Below are 21,137 nucleotides of genomic sequence, written 5' to 3'. Positions count from 1 at the left end.
GCAATATATTATTGACAGCAAGCACCGGAGCACTGGATCACGGCCTCTGTGTCAGGAGGCCGTTTTTGGGCCCGCCAACACAGCATGTTTCTATGAGCCACTTATCTGGCAGGCACAAACAATACCATGGCTAACAAGCTGGGCAGGGTAATGAAGTTGCATGAGTGGTCTTTTGATCTTTTTGCCACTCAGATCACCACAGGGTCCCTCAGTTCTGTTCCAGGCTTCAGGCCCTCGGCAGACTTGCATCAAATGCTTTCCTCAATTGGGGAACAGGTCTTCTGTATGCGTATCCTCCGCCTCCTCTAGTGGCAAAACCTTTGTTGAAACTCAAGCAAGACCACAGAACCATGACTCTGATCACATCGTTCTGGCCACAGCAGATTTGTTTTCCTGTTCTTCTGGAATTATCCTCTGAAGAACTGTGGAGCTTGGAGTGTTTTCTGACCCTCATCGCACAGAACGAATGGTTATTTCTACATCCCAGCCTCCAGTCTCTGGCTCTCACAGTTTGGATATTGAGATCCTAGAATTTGCTTCCTTGTATCTTTCAGAGGGTGTCTCCTGGGTCTTGCTGGCTTCCAGGAAAGATTCCACTAAGAGGTTTTACTCTATGGCAGAGGTTTGCCATCTGCTGTGAGATCAATACCCTAGATCCCCTTAATTGCCCTACACAGACTTTCTATGCTTGTCAGAGTCTGTTCTAAGGACCAACTCCGTAAGGGTTCACCTTAGTGCAATTAGCGCTCATCATCAATGTGTAGAAAGTAAGCCCATCTATGGACAGCCTTTAGTTGCTCGCTTCATGAGAGGTTTGTTTTTGTCAAAGCCCTCTGTCAAAGCTCCACCAGTTTCATTGGATTTCAATATCGTTCTCACCTAGCTGATGAAAGCTCCTTTTGAGCCACTGTATTCCTGCTATCTGAAATACTTAAACAGGAAGGTCATTTTCTTGGTGGCTGTTACTTCAGCTCTTAGGGTCAGTGAGCTTCAGACGTTAGTAGTTGGTGCACCTTATACTAAGTTTCATCACAGCAGAGTAGTCTTCTGCATGCACCCTAAGTTACTGCCGTAAGTGGTGTCAGAGTTCCATCTGAACTAGTCGATTGTCTTGCCATCATTCTTTCCCCACCTCATGCCTATCCTGATGAAAGCAGCTTGCACATCTTGGATTGCATTAGCCTACTACATGGAGCGGACAAGGCCCCACAGGTAGTCTGCCCAGCTTTTTGTTTCTTTTGATCCCAACAGCATGGGGGTCGCAATTGGGAAATGCGGCATTTCAGTTTGACTGGCAGATTGCGTTTCCTTCACTTATGCCCAGGCTGGGCTGGCCCTAGAGAGTCATGTCACGGCTCATTATGTCAGAGCCATGGCTGTGTCGCTAGTCCACTTGAGGTCAGTCTTCATTGAAGAAATTTGCAGTGCTGCAACGTGATCCTCAGTCCACACAATCACATCACACTACTGCCATGAGCAGGATACCCGACACGACAGTGGTTCATGCATACAGTGTTGTGGAATCTGTTTGGGGTCTAGAATCCAATTCCACCATCCTAGGCCCGATTTTATTCTGTTCCAGGCTGCATACTCATTCAGATTGTATATAGTTTCAAATTAATCTGTGTGATGTCATCACCATTGCAAAGCCAAATTAACCAGAGTTTGTGGTTTTTGGTGAGCCTGGATGCTAGGGATTCCCCACTTGTGAGAATATAGAAGCCTGCTTGTCCTTGGAGAAAATGAAGATACTTAGCTGTAGCAGGTATTCTCCGAGGACAGCAGGCTTCATATTCTTACAGTCCCTTCCACCTCCCCTTAGAGTTGTCTCCTTTGTTATTTTTACTTTTTGTTTTAGTATTAAATTTAGTAGACCGTGTTCGTACGATAGGCGGGAAGGCACTCATGCATACACGGTGGTGTGCAGCTCGCACTCCACAAAGCTCTCTTTTTTACTATGGCAAAAGCCGGACCGAATGATGCGGATCACTTGAGAAAATATGAAGCCTCCTGTCCTCGGAGAATACCTTCGCTTTGGCCACTATTGGAAACAGTTTGCTGGGCTTGATGGACCTTTGGTCTATCTCAGTATGGCAATGCTTATGTTCTTAGCAGCAGAATGTTTTATATTTTTTCCCCAGGTTAAAGGTATAATGTAGAAATTGACATGTCAGAAATATTTCCTGACTGTCTGCTATATATCCTGTACACATTAACAGAATATGACACTTTGGTTATGGACGCCCAAATGCTGAATAGTTAGTTCATTGCAAATGTGACACCCAGAGACTGAAATGGAACCACAAGAAGCCAGACTCTAATTTCTACAGTATTTTACTATAACGTGAGCACGAATCATTGTTGTTCTTGTTATTGAGGGTGTTATATTGCATTATGTCCCCATAAGAATAGTACTGTGGCTCAGTAGCCCCCTACTGCACACAACAAAAATGATGGAGGTTCAGCTACCCCAATATCTCACCCCCCACCCTGTAGAAATAGTAAAGCCTTGGCAGACCCAGTCTAACTCCTCTTATCTTTTGCACTATTTTTACTTCCTCTCTCTGGCCCAACATGTCTCCTTCGACCCCTTCCCCTCTTTTTTGTTGTATACCCCTATCTCCCTTCTCTCTCTCCTACCCATCTCCTCTATCTCCCGTCTTTCTCATGATCCCTGCCTCCTCCTTTCTCACCCTTGGTCTCACTTTCTTAATTTTTCTTCCCACTGCTCTCAACACCTTCTCTCTATCTGCCTACTCTTTTCTGCTCCTGCCCCTATCTCCCACACCCACTCCCCCACTCTTTCTTTAAGCTCGTCTTAGCATTGCACTGAATTTTATGTCTCTTAAAGCATAACCAGGGATAGTAGAAGAGCTGCAGTTTGCTGAAAGCAGAGGACTGATGGTGATAGCATCAGGTGTGACTCCCAGGGTTATGCAACAGTACAGCATGATCCTTTGACAGCTTTGTTGTGGCAGTGGCATGCAACTCTGGCATATGGCGAGCCTCCTTTTTCATACTAAGTACATAAGTATTGCCATACTGGGAAAGACCAAAGGTCTATCAAGCCCAGCATCCTGTTTCCAACAGTTGCCAATCCAGGTCACAAATACCTGGCAAGATCCCAAAAAAGTACAAAACATTTTATACTGCTTATCCCAGAAATAGTGGATTTTCCCCAAGTCCATTTATTAATGGTCTATGGACTTTTCCTTTAGGAAGCCGTCCAAACCTTTTTTAAACTCTGCTAAGCTCACCTCCTTTACCACATTCTCTGGCAACGAATTCCAGAGTTTAATTACACATTGAGTGAAGAAACATTTTCTCCAATTCGTTTTAAATTTACTGCATTGTAGGTTCATCGCATGCACCCTAGTCCTAGTATTTTTGGAAAGTGTCAACAGACGCTTCACATCTACCCATTCAACTCCACTCATTATTTTATAGACCTCTATCATATCTCCTCTCAGCTGCCTTTTCTCCAAGCTGAAGAACCCTAGCTGCTTTAGCCTTTGCTCATAGGGAAGTCGTCCTATCCCCTTTATCATTTTCGTCGCCCTTCTCTGGACCTTCTCTAATTCCACTATATCTTTTTTGAAATGCAGCGACCAGAATTGAACATAATATTCGAGATGCGTTGCACCATGGAGCGATACAAAGGCATTATAACATCCTCATTTTTGTTTTCCATTCCTTTCCTAATAATACCTAACATTCTATTTGCTTTCTTAGCCGCACCAGCACACTGAGCAGAAGGTTTCAACGAATCATCAACAATGATACCTAGATCCCTTTCTTGCTCTATGACTCCTAACGTGAAACTTTGCATGACGTAGCTATAATTCGGGTTTCTCTTTCCCACATGCATCACTTTGCACTTGCTCACATTAAACGTCATCTGCCATTCAGACGCCCAATCTCCCAGTCTCGTAAGGTCCTCTTGTAATTTTTCGCAATCCTCCCGCGATTTAACGACTTTGAATAACTTTGTGTCATCAGCAAATTTAATTACCTCACTAGTTACTCCCATCTCTAGGTCATTTATAAATATGTTAAAAAGCCGTGGTCCCAGCACAGACCCCTGGGGAACCCCACTAACTACCCTATTCCATTGAGAATACCGACCATTTAACCCTGCTCTCTGTTTTCTATTTTTAACCAGTTTTTAATCCACAATAGAACACTACCTCCTATCCCAGGACTCTCCAAATTCCTTTTGAGTCTTTCATGAGGTACTTTGTCAAACGCCTTCTAAAAATCTAGATACACAATCCAGCTTATTTTCGAAAGAGAAAAACACCTATAGTGCGACCTAAATCGGGAGATAGACGTTTGTCTCGCAAAGGCGCCCAAATCGGTATAATCAAAAGCCGATTTTGGGCGTTTCCAACTGCACTCCGTCGCAGAAACGAATAAAGTTGACGGGGGCGTGTCAGGCGTGGTGGAGGCGGAACTGGGGCGTGGTTATCAGCCGAGGAGAGATGGGCGTCTTTAGCTGATAATCGGGAAAAAAAAAGCATTTTGACCGCGATTTTGGGTCACTTTTTTTGGACCCTTTTTTTTCACGAACAAGTCCCAAAAAAGTGCTCCAACTGCCCAGATGACCACTGGAGGGAATCGGGGATGACCTCCCTGGACTCCCCCACTGGTCACTAACCCCCTCCCACCAAAAAAAAACCCCACTTTAAAAACTTTTTTTCCAGCCTGTATGCCAGCCTCAAATGCCGTACCCACCTCCATGACAACAGAATGTGTTCGATCCTCTCACAGCCTTTCCCTGGGTCAGATGTGGCTCTCGGGTGCAGAACAGGGTCACATCAGCATTGCATTGTGGTCGGTGTAGGGTATTGGGCTCCGTGATTTCATTAGCTTGTGTTACAGTCTCACGATGTTGGTAGTTGGTAGGCTCTTCGCCCATGGTGCTTTTCCCCCTGCCTACTGGGTCAGAGTGTGCCCTGTTGTGTTTCCTGTTGTAGTCCATGCGGTAGTGGCCATTTTTGTAAGCCAGTTTTAGTTACCTTTCCTGTGGTAGCCACGTTAGACAACTTAGTTCTTACCTTGAATGTGGCTGAAAGAGGGCATTGTACAGCATTCTGCCAGCTCTGACCTACTGCTAATCTCAGTACCAGGGAGACTCATTGCCAGTGGGGCACAACCTCTGCTCTGCAGTTAACTGTGAGTAAAGGCGGTTATTCCAATAAAGGACGTTTTCGGAGAGATTAGTCTTCAGGTGTCAACTGGTGTGCCAATGTTATATAGCAGCAACCAGTCCTAGAGGCCTGCGTGTATGCAGGTCCCTGGAGCACTTTTAGTGGGTACCGCAGTGCACTTCAGCCAGGTGACCCCAGGCCCATCCCCCCCCCCCCCCCCCCACCTGTAACACTTGTGCTGGTAAATGGGAGGCCTCTAAAACCCACTGTACCCACATGTAGGTGCCCCCTTCACCCCTAAGAGCTATGGTAGTGTTGTACATTTGTGGGTTTTGGGGGAGGGGGCTTGGGAGCTCAGCACCCGTGGTAAGGGAGCTATGCATGTGGGAGCTTTTTTTGAAGTCCACCGCACTGACCTAGGGTGCCCAGTTGGTGTCCTGGCATATCAGGGGGGCCAGTGTACTACGAATCCTGGCCCCTCCCACGACTAAATGGCTCGGATTAGGACGTTTTTGAGCTAGGCGTTTTTAGTTTCCATTATCACTAAAAAAAAAAAAAAACGCCCAGCTCAAAAACATCCATTTTTTTCGAAAATTTGGTTTGGCCCGCCCCTTCACGGACCCGTTCTCGGAGATAAACGCCCTTGGAGATAGGCGTTTCCGTTCGATTATGCCCCTCCACATCAACCGGCTCACCTTTATCCACATGTTTGTTCACCCCTTTAAAGAAATGTAATAGATTAGTGAGGCAAGTTTCCCTTCACTAAATCCATGTTAACTTTGTCTCATTAATCCATGCTTTTGAATATGCTCTGTAATTTTGTTCTTTATAATAGTCTCTACCATGTTGCCCGGCACCAACGTCAGACTCACTGGTCTATAATTTCCCAGATCTCCTCTGGAACCTTTTTTAAAAATTGGCGTTACAGTACCAGTACCACACTTGATTTTAAGGATAAATTACATATTACTAACAATAGCTCCGCAAGTTCATTTCTCAGTTCTATCACTATTCTAGGATGAATACCATCCGGTCCAGGAGATTTGCTACACTTCAGTTTGTAGAACTGCCCATTACATCCTCCAGGTTTACAGAGAATTCATTAAGTTTCTTCGACTTGTCAGCTTCGAATACCATTTCTGGCACCGGTATCCCACCTAAATCTTCCTAGGTGAAGACCGAAGCAAAGAATTCATTTAATCTCTCCGCTACGGCTTTGTCTTCCCTGATCGCCCCTTTTACTCCTTGGTCATCTAGTGGCCCAACCGATTCTTTTGCTGGCTTCCTGCTTTTAATATACCTTAAAAAAATTTTACTATGTGTTTTTAACTCCAACGCAATCTTTTTTTCGAAGTCCCTCTTAGCCTTCCTTATCAGTGCTTTGCATTTGACTTCAAATTCCTTATGCTGTTTCTTATTTTTTTCAGTCAGTTCCTTCTTCCATTTTCTGAAGGATTTTCTTTTAGCTCTAATACCTTCCTGCACCTCACTTTTTAACAATTCCGGCTGTCGTTTGGTCTTCCGTCCTCCTTTTTTAATACGCGGAATATATTTGACCTGGGCTTCCAGGATGGTGTTTTTGAACAGCATCCACGCCTGATGTAAATTTTTGACCCTCGCAGCCACTCCTCTAAGTTTTTTTTTTCACCGTTCTCATTTTATCATAGTCTCCTTTTTTAAACTTAAACGCTAACGTATTTGATTTCCTATGTATACTTACTTCAAAGCTAATATCAAATCCGATCATATTATGATCACTGTTATCAAGTGGCCATTACCTTCTGCACCAGATCATGTGCTCCACTAAGGACTAGGTCTAGAATTTTTCCTTCTCTTGTCAGCTCCTGTACCAGCTGCTCCATAAAGGAGTCCTTGATTTCATCAAGGAATTTTACCGCCCTAGCTGCCCCAATGTTACATTTACCCAGTCAATATCGGGGTAATTGAAATCACCCATTATTATTGTGTTGCCCAGTTTTTTTCGTCCCTAATTTCCTTTAACATTTCTGCATCCGTCTGTTCATCCTGGCCAGGCGGACGGTAGTACACTCCTATCACTATCCTTTTCCCCTTTACACATGGAATTTCAATCCACAGTGATCCCAAGAAGTGTTTTGTTTCCTGCAGAATTTTCAATCTATTTGATTCAAGGCTCTCCTTAATATACAATGAGGCATATTTTCAAAGCACTTAGCCTTCCAAAGTTCCATAGGTTTCTATGGAACTTTGGAAGGCTAAGTACATTGAAAATATGCCTCAATGCTACCCCTCCACCAATTTGATCCACCCCACCACTACAATATAATTTGTACCCCAGTATGACAGTGGTTCCAGTGGTTAGCTGTCTTCCACCAGGTCTCAGAGATGCCTATTATATCTAGTTTTTCATTTAGTGCAATATATTCTAACTCTCCCGTCTTATTTCTTAGGCTCCTGGCATTCGCATATAGACATTTCAGATTATGTTTGTTGTTCTATTTATATCATGCTTAGTACTTGACAGTATTAATTTGCAATCTTTTGTCTGAATTTTATTTAAGGACACCTAATCTACTATGGTCTCTTTTCCAACCTCACTATCAGGATACCCTATCTTCCCTGTTTTGGAAAATCTTTGAAAGATATTTTATCCCGAACCATGCGCTTTTGAGCGACTGTTGGCTCCCCCCCCCCCCCCCCCATTTCTAGTTTAAAAGCTGCTCTATCTCCTTTTTAAATGCTGATGCCAGCAGCCCGGTCCCACCCTGGTTGAGCCCATCCTTTCAGAATAGGCTCCCCCTTCCCCAGAATGTTGCCCAGTTCCTAACAAATCTAAAACCCTCCTCCCTGCACCATCGTCTCATCCACGTATTGAAACTCTGGAACTCTGCCTATCTCTTGGGCCCTGCGCGTGGAATGGGTAGCATTTCAGAAAATGCTACCCTAGAGGTTCTGGATTTGAGCTTTCTATCTAAGAACCAAAATTTGGCTTCCAGAACCTCTCTCCCACATTTTCCTATGTCATTGGTACCCACATGTACCAAGACAGCTGGCTCCTCCCCAACACTATCTAAAATCCTATCTAGGTGACGCGTGAGATCCGCCACCTTTACACCAGACAGGCAAGTCACCAGGCAATCTTCACGTCCACCAGCCACCCAGCTATCTATATGCCTAATGATCGAATCACCAACTACAACAGCTGTCCTAACCGTTCCCTCCTGGGCAGCACTTGGAGACATATCCTCGGTGCGAGAGGATAGTACATCCCCTGGTGGGCAGGTCCTGGCTACAGGAGTACTTCCTCCTTCACCAGGGTGATGCTCTCCTTCTAGGAGACCTCCCTTCTCCAAGGTAGCACAGGGGCTACCAGACTGGAGGTGGGACTTCTCTACAACATCCCTGTAGGTCTCCTCTATGTACCTCTCTGTCTCCCTCAGCTCCACGTTCTCTGAGAGCTAGGAGCTCTTTGCATCGGGCACACACATATGAATCTCACCAACTGGGAGATAATCATACATGTGACACTCAATGCAAAAGACTGGATAGCACCCCTCTTGCTGCTGGACTGCTGACTCCATCTTAGTGATTTTGAGTTTTTCAATCATTTTAAATTTGCTACAGTATTAAGGATATTAGCCTAATATAAAAAATGTCTTTTAGTTTATAAAGTGTTTCCTTCTGAGATGGTAATGAAATGTATTTAAAACTCTGTAAGAGCACTCCTTGCTTGTTGCCCTAATTACAATAACTGACTATAAATGAAGAGTTGTCCTAGGAGTGGGAGGGTGGATGGGAAGACTAAACTAGATCCTGCAGTGCCTGCTAAAGTCTATCTATTAATGCTGTGGTACAAAGTTCAAGTTGTTAAAACTAAGGGGAAAAGACTATAGAGATTAGTTGATAAAATTTGCTTTTTTTATATTTTTATTTTACCTATCACTAACCTACAATTCCTCCTTCAAACCCCAATCTTTGTTCCCAAAGCAAAATAAATGCCTTTTAGAACAAGAGTTTTTGGCTATTAAGTTTCTACCTCTAGAAAAGGTTTCAGTTTAAAACTAAGGGGAAAATGCCTATTTCTAGAGAAAGTTACAAATCCTTTATCTTGCGCTATAGCTGCTTTAATGAAAAGAACTACCTGTCAGCATAGAGCTGGCTTCTGAAAGACAGTGAACAAGGAAGGGGATTGGAAAGGACTGTACTCATTATGGTGCCTGGTTCCCATGACAGTCAAGTGGGCTTTTTTTGTACACAGAAGAACCCATGTGCCTCATAAGACAGGTTTGAGAGCTTGGAATGCTCCCTACCCAAAGGTGGTCAAGCACAGTCTTGTGTCCCACTCTGTTATGATACCTGTGATTTCAATGCAGGATTCTGACAGGTCTCATATATTGAAACTTATAAGTGAAGCTAACGGAGGAACTAACAAATAAACTTCCACTCTCTTCTCTGCCAGTTGGAGAGGAATTATAGTGAAAGACTGTGAATTTTATAGGAGATATATAATCAGAACTGGGGACAGTGTCCTCCAGTGACATTGAGCCTACCTCTACTGCCTTGTTCCTGCTGAACGTGCTTCATACACTTTAGGTTAGCCTTCTACTTGGAGCAGACAAAAACCCTTAGAAAGTCTACCCAGTTTGTTTCTTTTGACCTTAATGAACCTGGAACTGCCATTGCCAAGCATGTACTTTCCAACTGGTTAGCTCACACTGCATGTCCTTTTCGTATGACCAAGCATGTCAAAGTACACAATATCTAAGCCATGGCTGCATCAGTAGCCTACTTGAGATTGGCCGTGAAGATTTACAGGGCTGTAGTATGGGCATCCATCCATGTATTCATAATCCATTACTGTTTGGAAAGGGATTCCCAGCGTGACAGGTTTGGCCAATTTGTTTTCCAGAATCTCTGAGATTTAGAAACCAACTGTATCCCTTATAAGGCTCGTTTCCTTTTCATCCTGCTAGACCAGTCCAGAAGAATGGGTTTTGTCCAACCTCCAGCAGATGGAGGTAGAGAAACTGAACTCTTCCAGTGCAATCACTGGTATAAAGGCTGGTGCAGTCTGGAAACCTTCAATATCTCATACTTCCAGAAGTTTGTGTGGGTTGGTCTGGTGCAGCAGATGTGTTTGGTATGCCTGACTCCCAAGGGTACAGTCCATAGCCTGCACCGCTTGAAGGTCAAGTCCTTTGGCTAGTTGCTCCTGGGGTTTGGGCCATAGTCCTTACCCCAGTTGAACTTGGAGGGGTATGACTGTCTGCCGCCCCAAGCCTTAGCCACAGGCTTTTGCTCAGAGAGGTGGACTAGCGGGAACCCTGCCAGCAGGAGACTAAGGTTCCCCCCTCTTCTTTCTTTTGGCACTCCTGCAGAGATTTGTTTTTTAATTATTTAGCTAGCAGAGTTTATTGCCTGCTTGTTTGCTAGGAAAACAAAGTTACTTAAAAGAGTGAAACTGTCTAAGGACAGCAGGCAGTGCAAGGCTGCTGGTTGGAGCAGGCACTGGCAGAGGACAGAGCAACAGCCCAAGCATCTCAGCAAGATGAGTTTTGGGGTCGGGCCCATTGTGGAGTTATATCTCCAGTTCAGCTTTGGTTGCCATCATGCCCATGGGCAGGAGGTGCAGGGCCTGCAGGAGTTGGCAGAACATAGCAAATTTTGAATATCGTATCAAACTTTAAACCTCAGAATTTCACAACCAAAATTATAGAATAGAAACAATATCAAAGGTATGCACAGCCTAAACAATTATTATATCTTAACATAAATTGCTATCTATAACATTATTTTATTTTTTTAAACACTTATAACACAAGTAAACACTTGTTCAGGCAAAATGGAGATAGCATAATGAAAGCAATATTTTTCATTAAAAAATCAAGAATGCCTTCTTAGACCACAAATAGAAAAGGGAGCAGCACATAAGGATATAAAAGAGCAGAAATATTAGGAAAATCAATAGCAGCGATTTCGTAAATACCCCATCCAAAATTCTTCTACTTCTTCAATCTTCAGTTATGCCTGGTTGAGGTCTTCAAATCCAGGAAAGCCTTGTTCCAGAGCAAAGAAGAAATACTTTGTCCCAACATATCTAACCAAACATTTGCAACAATAACTCTGTCGCATTCAAAGATTTGGGGCCCCTTTTACAAAGTGGTGTTACCAATTAGCATGCGCTGAATGCAAAGAAGCCCATGGGAATTGGATGTTTTTTTTCACATTCAGCGCATTGCTAATCGATAGCACCACTTTGTAAAAGGAGCCTTTAGTCTCTTGTCTCAATGCATAAAATGCTCTTCTCCGATCCTAATTATTTTGTGTCATATCAGGGTACATCCATATCCTTTGACCATAAAACAAGGATTGTAAATTCCTGAAATATAGTTTCAAAACAGCACCTGAGGTCCTATTCAAATACAAAATACATCAATAAGGTGGTCCTTATCATCCAGTATTGAAGACTCTGACATTGGTGATATGTTCATTACATCCAACTTTGCTTCTTGGACAGCCCCTAGTTCTCCCTCTACATTATTATTTGAAGAAGGGGAAATGTAGTAAATCCTGTTCAGAAGAGGAATAGCTTCCGAGGAATGATTCAATATTTGTTAAATATTTTTAGCCTTGCTATCTAACATTTAAACATTTATTAAAAAGCCACATTTTCAATTGTTTATGGAATTTTAAATAATCCTGTTCAAGCCAAGCTCAATTGGAAGAACATTTCCTCAGGTTACTTCTGAGTCTGTCCTCTTTCACCTTCATCCTATGCCCCCTCATTCAAGAACTTCCTTTCAGTTGAAAAAGAATTAGCTCCTGTGCATGTATGCTTTATGACAATGACCACTGACCATTTTAGTAGCTGCCCTCTGGACCATCTCCATCCTATTTATATCTTTTTGAAAGTGTGGTCTCCAGAATTGTACACAGCTCTAAATGAGGTCTTATCAGTCTTATAGAAGGGCATCATCACTTCCTTTTTTTCCTATTGACCACTCCTCTCTCAGTGCACCCACGCATCCTTCTAGCTTTCACCATTGACTTTTCTTTGGTCATGGACAGAAGTGTCATGGACCATCAACTATGTTGAGACAAGATCCAGTGCATAGCGCTGCAACACTTTTGTCCCTGTTCAAGGGCAAAGCAGTCCAGGCGATGTTTGGCAATGCCACAGCAATGGCTTACGTTAACAGATATCAGTGACCCTAGAGGCCATCTGACTGTGCAGCTGAGCAGAGTGGCATCTTGTGGTGCTCATGGTGGTGCACATCATAGAGAAAACCGACAAGTAACATAGTAACATAGTAGATAACTGCAGAAAAAGACCTGCACGGTCCATCCAGTCTGCCCAACAAGATAAACTCATATGTGCCACTTTTTATGTATACTTTACCTTGATTTGTACCTGTCTTTTTCAGGGCACAGACCGTATAAGTCTGCCCAGCACTATCCCTGCCCCCAACCACCAGCTCTGGCACAGACCGTAAGTAGAATGTCTCAGCCAAACATCTTGGATCCAGGGGAGTGGGAGCTGAGTCCCTCTGCATTCCAGTCTCTGGTGAATTGTTGGGGTCCTCCATGCTGAGACCTGATCTAATGCAAAATGTCCCCTATTTTTCAGTCACAAAAACTTTGTCACAGAGGACCCAGATCCCTTGTGGCTTACAGCTTGGCCCTTGAAAGACATTGCCTGAAAAATAGGGGCTACCCAGTCTCCATTATTTGTATAATGTTGAAGGCTTGGAGGTAGTCTATGTCCCTGGCCTACCTCTAGATGTGGCACATCTTTGAGAGGTGGTGCACAAGCAGATCTGATCTCCATCCTGGAGTTTCAACAACAGAGCTTGGAGCAGGGATTGGCTCTCAGTTTTCTGAAGGTCCATATGGTGACCCTCTCGTATCAGGGGCAAGGTTACCCCCTCCCCTGTTATCCTTTGTTTAGGGTTAATTGCTGCTCTGTGCAGTTTGCCTTCCTTTCCCCACTTTATTTTAGATTTGTAACTGTCGTTTTTTCCTCCCTCTCTCCCTCCATACCGTATTAAGAGGTGCAAAAGTCAGTTCACCTCTCTTGAGGTGAAGCACACAATGCTTTGGTTTTCATGTTCTTATTGTTAAGGAATCCTCTGTTTTTCCTACTTCTGTTTGATTTCCATCACCGTTTTTACCTACCCAACTTTCACCTGGAGGTTATTCCAGGCATTAGCCACCCTTTCCATTAAGATATATATATATATTGACTACTGCTGAGTCTTCCTTCCTGCAACTTCATATCAGGTCCCCCTTGTGCTGCAGCGTCCTTTCCTTTAAAAAAAAAAAAAGGCTTGTTTCTTATCTAATATAATAATTTGCACCTCCAATGTTCTGAAGCTGGCTCCATGGCAGTGAAGCCATGAAGCCCTGTAGTGTTCGTATGCTTCATAATCGCTCCGCCCATGGTAACGCGACGTCAGAAGAATCCCTCCCTCCGATTTCCAGACCCCCCCTCCGAGTTCCTTACCCCTGGACCCCCCTGCCGCGACCCTCTCGAGCCCCCCTTCCCGCCACCAACCCTCCCCCTGCCGCCGTCGCATACCTGTGCTGGCGGGGGACCCCAACCCCCGCCAGCCAAAGTCCTCTTCTCGGCCGCGTGGCGTGGACGAATGATCTGATCAAGTTGCAATCTGTTTGCGTGCGTCTGGAACTCAGGGGGGGGAGGGAGGGGGTGTCTGGAACTCAGTGGAGGAGAGGGGTTTGGAACTCGGGAAGGGACGAGAGGGGAGGAGGGAGGGAATGCACCACCTGTACAAAAACTAGGAAAAAAATGGGGGGATGACCCTGGAACTCTGAGGGAGGGAGGGGGGGTGACGACGACCCTGGAACACGGAGGAAGGGGTGACACTGGAACTGGGAGGGAGGGGCGGGGGCCCCTGGCACACACTTTCACTCTCACACACACACTCTCTCTCTCACAGACACACTCACACCCAGTCTCAATCTCTCTCTGTCACACACACACACACTCGCACATTCACTCACTGTCTCTCACACAGTCACTCTCACACATACTCTCTCAAACATACACACTCCGAGGAAAACCTTGCTAGCACCCATTTCATTTGTGTCAGAAACGGGCCTGTTTTGCTAGTGTATTAATATTGCCCATATCCCTCCTTTCCTCTAGGGTATATATACTTGTATGTTTAAGTCTCTTCTTAATATGTCTTCCTTCACAAACCATGCAGCATTTTGGTTGCTTTCCTTTGGATTGCCTCCAGCCTCTTTTTCTCTTGACTGAGGGACAGCTTCCAAACCTAAGCACAGTGTTCCAGGAGATCTCTCCAACAACCTGTACAGGGAAATTCACCACCTAATCCACATTGGCCTACTGGCTGGATTAGGCAGAATATCAAGTTGGCATCATAAACATAAGCAAACTTCCTTTTTCACTATTGGTTATATCCCTCTCTCTGTGCAGCTGAGCATCCCATTGTCTTTCACCATTGTCTTGTCACATTGTTTTGCTACCTTGAGATAATCAGATATTTTTCTCCTGAAGTCTTTCCTGGTCCATGTCTAGTGCTATTTAGAACTTCTTATTCACATATATAATGTAGCCAGCATGAGCAGAGCTGTCATTGAGTGAGCCTGGCAAAAAGCCCAGGACTGCCTAATGATGGGGCCGGGCCACCTGCTGTCACAATACCCTTCACTCATTGGCTGTCCAGCATTTCTGAAAGTCTCCCATCCTTTCCCTTCCCCCACCCCATTGTCCAGTCTCCCCCCCCCCCCCCCCCCCCCCCATTGGAGGTTCAACATTTTTCTGTGACCCTCTGCTCCTCCCCCCTCAGTTCTCCAACCTGGTGCTGGCAGCAATGACCATGGCAAGTCTCTGACTAGCCCTGCCAGGGTTTTTCCTCTGCTGGTTCCAGGCCAGTTGGAGATTAGCTGTTGTCATTGCTGCTGGTGCCAGATTGGAGGACAACAAAAGGGGGGGCAGCAAGGGTCTACAGAGAGATGTCAGACTTGGGGAGAGAAAGGGAGAGATGCTATAACTGTGTGGGGGCTTGAGTGAGATGCCAGACCCGGGTAGGAGGAGGAGAAGGAAGCAGATGGAGAGATGCTGGGCCTGTGGTTAGAAGGAAGAGAGAAAACCCAAGACCAAAAGGAAGGAAGGGAGAGAGACTGGGACAGGGGTGAGATAGGGAGACAGATGCTGGAACAGTGAATGGAGGGAGAGAGAGATGCCAGATCATAGTGGGAGAGGGGTCAAGGTAAGTGAGGGAAAGATGCTGGCTCTGGTGTGGGGATTCGGATGACTGGGGGAAGAGGAGAAAAAGGGAGAGATGCTAGCCCCAGGATGGGTAGAGGAAAAGGAAAGGAAGAGGGGAGAAACTGCACATAGGGAGGGACAGGGGACACAGAAGAGATGCTGTGCATGGAGGGAGCATAGGGACAAAGTCACAGAGAGGAGTTACTGGACAGAGTAAGATAGGGACACAGAAGAGAGATGCTGAATATGTGGGGAAGGTGATGAACATGGGGAGAGGAAGGATGGGGAGAGGGACACACAAGGGAGATAATGGAAAGGATGGATAAGGGATGAAGAGGGAAGTTGGATGGCAGACAGAGAGAAGAAGAGTCAAAAGGACAGGCGAGTTAAGTTAAAACAGAGAAAAACAGAAAAGACACTGAAACCAAAGTAATAACTCAATGGTAGAAAGAAGTGTTGTGGCGTTTTTTAAAAATGTATTAACATACATCATTACAAATTATGAAACAAAAGTTCTGACGTGCAAGTGGAAAAAATGAGAAATGAGTGCTGTAAGGATCTCTATAGGAATTTTATGGATTTAGCTTATGCCTTTTAAGTAGAATCTACACTTAGCTATAGTAGGGATTTAGTGATCTTGCCCCTTACTTGTAAAGCATGAGTATAGATTATATGTTATGCTATTTATTGCATCCAGCACACACTTTCTAAAAATATTTTGATCTGTATAAATTATTCACATTACTGTGACTTACTGAAATTCATGTTAACAATTTGTACCACTGTTTTGACATTTTAGTGACAGAGCTCAGCAACAAATTGTTGAAGCCCCTTCCTTTCATCTTACCTGTGATGATCTCGCTGCACTGCTAAGAATTATTAAAATTTTCCAATCTATTTAGTATTTTATGTAATGTTTTTTTAGCATAAGATATATGTTCAGCAGAAGAATAATTTTATCTTGAACTTGGCATGACAGTTTTAGCTCTCCAAATTCTAGTGTTAGGATTTTCCGTGTAAACATCATGATATGGTGCAAAATTAGCAAGTCAGAAGGTTAAAATAAAAACAAATGTCTGAGTTTGGTTTGTTTATATATTTAAACTGCCCTTTTTACATTTCTAGGTTTGGTGCTGGCCTAGTATGTTGTTTTTCTTCCTTTAGTGTTGGGCTCTTAGAATTATAAACCTTTGTTCACAGAAAGAATTTTTCCTCTGTTTCAATAACCTCCCACTTGTCCAGATCCTAGCATAGTCTATGCACCAATGATCTGAAGCTGAGTGTCATTCACTAGAACTACTTCCTCAAATTTGGTATCCCAGGCTCTAAAACTAGGCATCAAGTGTTACCTGTGAGAAACATGAATCCTCCCTCGCCTCGCTTTGCCCCCCCCCCCCCCCCACAAGAGACTGCCCAGATAGCCCAGGATACAGTGTGATAGCATGCTCATTGCCACTGAGCCACCACACCAGCCCTAAATGATCTTTAATAGTGGTGTAATGTCATTAATCACTTTTATGATGTCTCAAAGCACCTCTTAACTGATGTATGACTAACATATGCATGAGCATTGTTGTTAAGCTATTTTTAATGCTTTTCTTATCAATGTGTTTCTTGCAGACTCCCAGGCCTTTGAACATCATCAAGCAGAACAATGGTGAGCAGATCATTAGAAGACGAACGAGGAAGCGTCTTAACCCAGAGGCACTGCAAACAGAGCAGCTTAACAAACAGCACAGGGGCAGCAGTGAGGAACAAGTCAATGGAAGTCCATTAGAGAGACGGTCAGAGGATCATGCAACTGAAGGCCATCAAAGAGAAAGTCAACAACCTAGCCTAAGTAAATATGAGGCTCCAGCTTCATTGACTAAAAGCCATTCTTCTCAACAGCCAATATTGGTCAACCAAACTTTGGATATTCACAAAAGGATGCAACCTTTGCACATTCAGATAAAAAGCCCTCAGGAAAGCAGTGGAGACCCAGGTAATAGTTCTTCTGTATCTGATGGAAAAGGAAACTCAGAGAGAGGTAGCCCAATAGAAAAATACATGAGACCTACAAAACACCCTAACTATTCACCACCAGGAAGCCCTATTGAAAAGTATCAATACCCACTTTTTCGACTTCCATTTGTACAAAATGACTTCCAGAATGAAGCAGATTGGCTAAGGATCTGGAGTAAATATAAGCGGTCAGTTCCTGGGAATCCACACTACTTGAGTCATGTGCCTGGCTTACCAAATCCTTGTCAAAATTATGTGCCTTACTCCACTTTTAATCTGCCTCCTCCTATTTCAGCTGTTGGATCGGATAATGACATTCCACTAGATTTGGCAATTAAGCATTCCAGACCTGGGCCAACTACAAATGGTGCCTCCAAGGAGAAGAATAAGGCACCACCAAATTCCAAGGATGAAGGTCCGTTGAATGTAGTAAAGCCAGAGAAAGTTGATAGAAGTACTCAAGATGAACTTTCAACAAAATGTGCGCACTGTGGCATTGTCTTTCTGGATGAAGTGATGTATGCTTTGCATATGAGTTGTCATGGTGACAGTGGACCTTTCCAGTGCAGCATATGTCAGCATTTTTGCACGGACAAATATGACTTTACAACTCATATCCAGAGGGGCCTACACAGGAACATTGCACAAGTTGAAAAGGATGGAAAACCTAAAGAACAAAACTTTAGCACTTAGCACAATTCAAAAGAAATAGGTTTTATTGATGGAGATTTAGTAGCTTGTAATGTCTTAAGGCCTGTAAAGCACTTCGTAGAGCAGTAGTATTCACTTTCAGTCCTCAAAGTGTCCCATGTTCTGGCTATCCCTCATGAATATGGATAAGGTATATTTGCATATGCAGCAAATCTATCTCATGCATATTCATCATGGTTAGCCTAAACACTTGACCTGTATGTGGCCCTTGAGGACCTTTGTAAATACCACTACCACTGTCATAGTGCATGCCTTCCCTTCCCCCCCCCCCCCCCCCCCCCCCCCGAAAAAAAAATCCCTTTTTTAAACTTTTATATGCCTAGGATTTTACAAAGAACAAATGAAATGGATTATGGCCAGTGAAAATAGTATCAATATTTGAAACCTGCTAAGCAATCTCTATGTAATATGAAGATGTGCAAGGATAATTATTTCTGACTACATCAGGCAACTAATATTTATTTTTTTTATGTTATAAATTTGCTTGGGAAAAATGTGTGAACACATTGAAAGATATAGATGAAATGAAGTACTTGAAGGAAAAGAAATAGATGAAATGAAGTAATTGAAGGACATCAAAAATGAATAATTCATAATGCAAAAATAAACAATGAATTATTTCTGGCATGATAGCATACAATTCTTAGCTTTAAATATACAAATATTTAAAAAAGAATGGCTAGCAATTCATTTAAAACTGAGTTTATAAAACAGATTCTTTCAAGGTGTTCGTCTCTCCCAGTAAATTTCAGACCCATGAAGTCCTGAGTTCATTTTACCTGAAGACATTAATTCTTTACTCATATAAATATAGATATTTATGAAATATAAATATCAGTTTCCCAGATGTTCTTAAACCATCCAGTATTTAATTAGGATAACTAGTTGCCTTTAAGCATAGCTTAATAATACACACAATGTAGTAGAAATCCGTACAGGGGCAACAATTAATTTCTGGTTGTTTTTATGGTTTTTAAGGGGAAAGTCTCGTATTATCACCAGGGTCTGGTGTGATATTTCACACATCAATCAAATAAACCCCTGTAGGTGATAGTTGTAATCATCGACAAAACCCCCAGCCTTCCTGCATGTGCCAACGGAGCAGTTTTACAATTATATCTCTGATTTTTGATTTTTAGTTTTTTCTTTTATTTTTTAATTATCACAGTGATATTGTATTACTTAGTCCATTTAATGCTATGCCCTTGCACACTCGGCATATCTCCTCACAACCTTTATTTTATGCCATGGAGATGATAGGCTTAAGAATCACTTATCTGTGCATTCCATTGTAACAGTGAATCCCGACAGGTGCCTGTTTTGCTTTTCAAGCTTCGTCAAGGGATAAATACAGCACCGGACATTTGCTTAGCCTTCTTGTTGATTAGGCTAATCAACAAGAAGCAAAACTAAAAATCAAAAATCAGAGATATAATTGTAAAACTGCTCCGTTGGCACACGCAGGAAGGCTGGGGGTTTTGTCGATGATTACAACTATCACCTATAGAGGTTTGATTGATGTGTGAAATATCACACCAGACCCTGGTGATGATATGAGACTTTGCCCTTAAAAACCATAAAAACAACCAGAAATTAATTGTTGCCCCTCTACGGATTTCTGCTACATTGTGTGTATTATTACGGTTGAGAGTTAGTAGACAAGCGCCAGATTAGAGTGGTAGTTTAAGTTTAAGCGAACCTTGGCAGCATTATCCCCTCAGAAGCATAGGCATTTTTTTTTCTTCCAGATTTGTGTTTTTGTTGTAGTTGTCAGTACAATTTATGCCGTACATGAATTATGCCGTGCATTAACAACCTAAGGATCTGCTGCCATCTGTTCTGTTCTAATGTATATAGTACTGAGCGTAGGCTGAAGATCCTTTGTACCTTTTGAGCACCAGTAGTGTGGTCAAACGAAGACACAATGTTATTTTGCCATAGACTAATGGTCGGCATTGGTATCAGTGTAACTCTTCTGTGGATTTCTACCAGCTTTGTCCAAATAGATCAGCTAACCTTTTTAGGACTAGAATCTTCATAATTCATTTAATATGCAAATGCTTTGTATAGTTAGCAATGAAGGGAAAGCACCTCAGCAAGACTGCTCAGGGAAATAGGGCTAAATAAGTATTTAATAATTGGTTAAAGGTGCTGTTAGATGAGCCTCCATCTATGCTATAAATATGTTAGTAGGACTTTTATAAATTTGCTCATGCTGTTCTTAACAATCTACTTTCCCAGGGAAGGAAAAGTAGAAGATATTACAAGCTACCGGATGTGCTATCATATTAACTTATTTCATTAAAGAAGTTGGGAGAACAAATAGAAAAAAAACTTATTTTTCTAGTAAATATTAATGTATTGCATTTCAAATAATGGTGCCTGACATATTGAATAATTATTTTCTACAGTGTATGTATGCAACAAAGATACTCCATCATGCATTAGAGCTCATATGGGCTCTGCCTCGCTGTTTACATTTGCAAATGTAGCAAACAAGGTAATGAAGCAACTATTTCTATTGCAGTAGGTATCTTTTTTGTGTGTGTGCATCAAAGTTGTAAACGGTAACATGAAATGAATGACTTTGTTCATTTAACGGTATAGAAAATGAGAAGGAAATGGAAATATTTTTATGCCTACATAGGAAAAAAAAAGGGTAGCACTATTCATTCCAAGTACTTTTGTATTCTTAAGCTCTTAACTCACATTGTTATGCTTAAAATGATAAACATATATCCTCTTTGTATTGCTTTGTCTGTTTCCAGCTAAAGCACTTCAGAAATTATTTTAAGAAGTGTTGTGTGGCTGCAGCACCATCTGTATGCATTCTGTAGTAGCATTGCACTCCATTTTACAATATTACATGTTTTTGTTTTTGTTCCTGTTCAGTTTGGGTTTTCTATTTGTTCTGTTTGTTTTTGTTCTGTTTTCCACAGTGCAGGGTCTCCATTTCTCAAGGCTGGTTGGCAAGCGCAGCTTATTGGGTTTATGAATGTCACAGTAAATGAAGTTCAAGGCATTTTTCTTCCTTTCAT

The 21,137-nt window shown here is 42.8% G+C and overlaps 1 protein-coding gene across 2 annotated transcripts in view; it reads left to right on the top strand.

The window, feature by feature from the left end:
* TRPS1 (transcriptional repressor GATA binding 1) overlaps window positions 1-18,374 on the top strand; it is a 593,514-nt gene extending 575,140 nt beyond the window's left edge. For both annotated transcript variants that reach the window (XM_030218248.1, XM_030218239.1), the window contains one exon: window positions 17,005-18,374. In XM_030218248.1, coding sequence (XP_030074108.1) covers window positions 17,005-18,081 — 1,077 coding nt within the window. In that variant the 3' untranslated portion in view covers window positions 18,082-18,374. The remainder of the gene's footprint in view (window positions 1-17,004) is intronic.
* The last annotated feature ends 2,763 nt before the right edge of the window (window positions 18,375-21,137 follow it).

The sequence above is a fragment of the Microcaecilia unicolor genome, chromosome 1, assembly GCF_901765095.1.
Source record: "Microcaecilia unicolor chromosome 1, aMicUni1.1, whole genome shotgun sequence".
NCBI classification, from domain to species: Eukaryota; Metazoa; Chordata; class Amphibia; order Gymnophiona; family Siphonopidae; genus Microcaecilia; species Microcaecilia unicolor.
The sequence above is the reverse complement of the archived record's forward strand: the minus strand, read 5'-3'. Positions and strand labels throughout refer to the sequence as shown.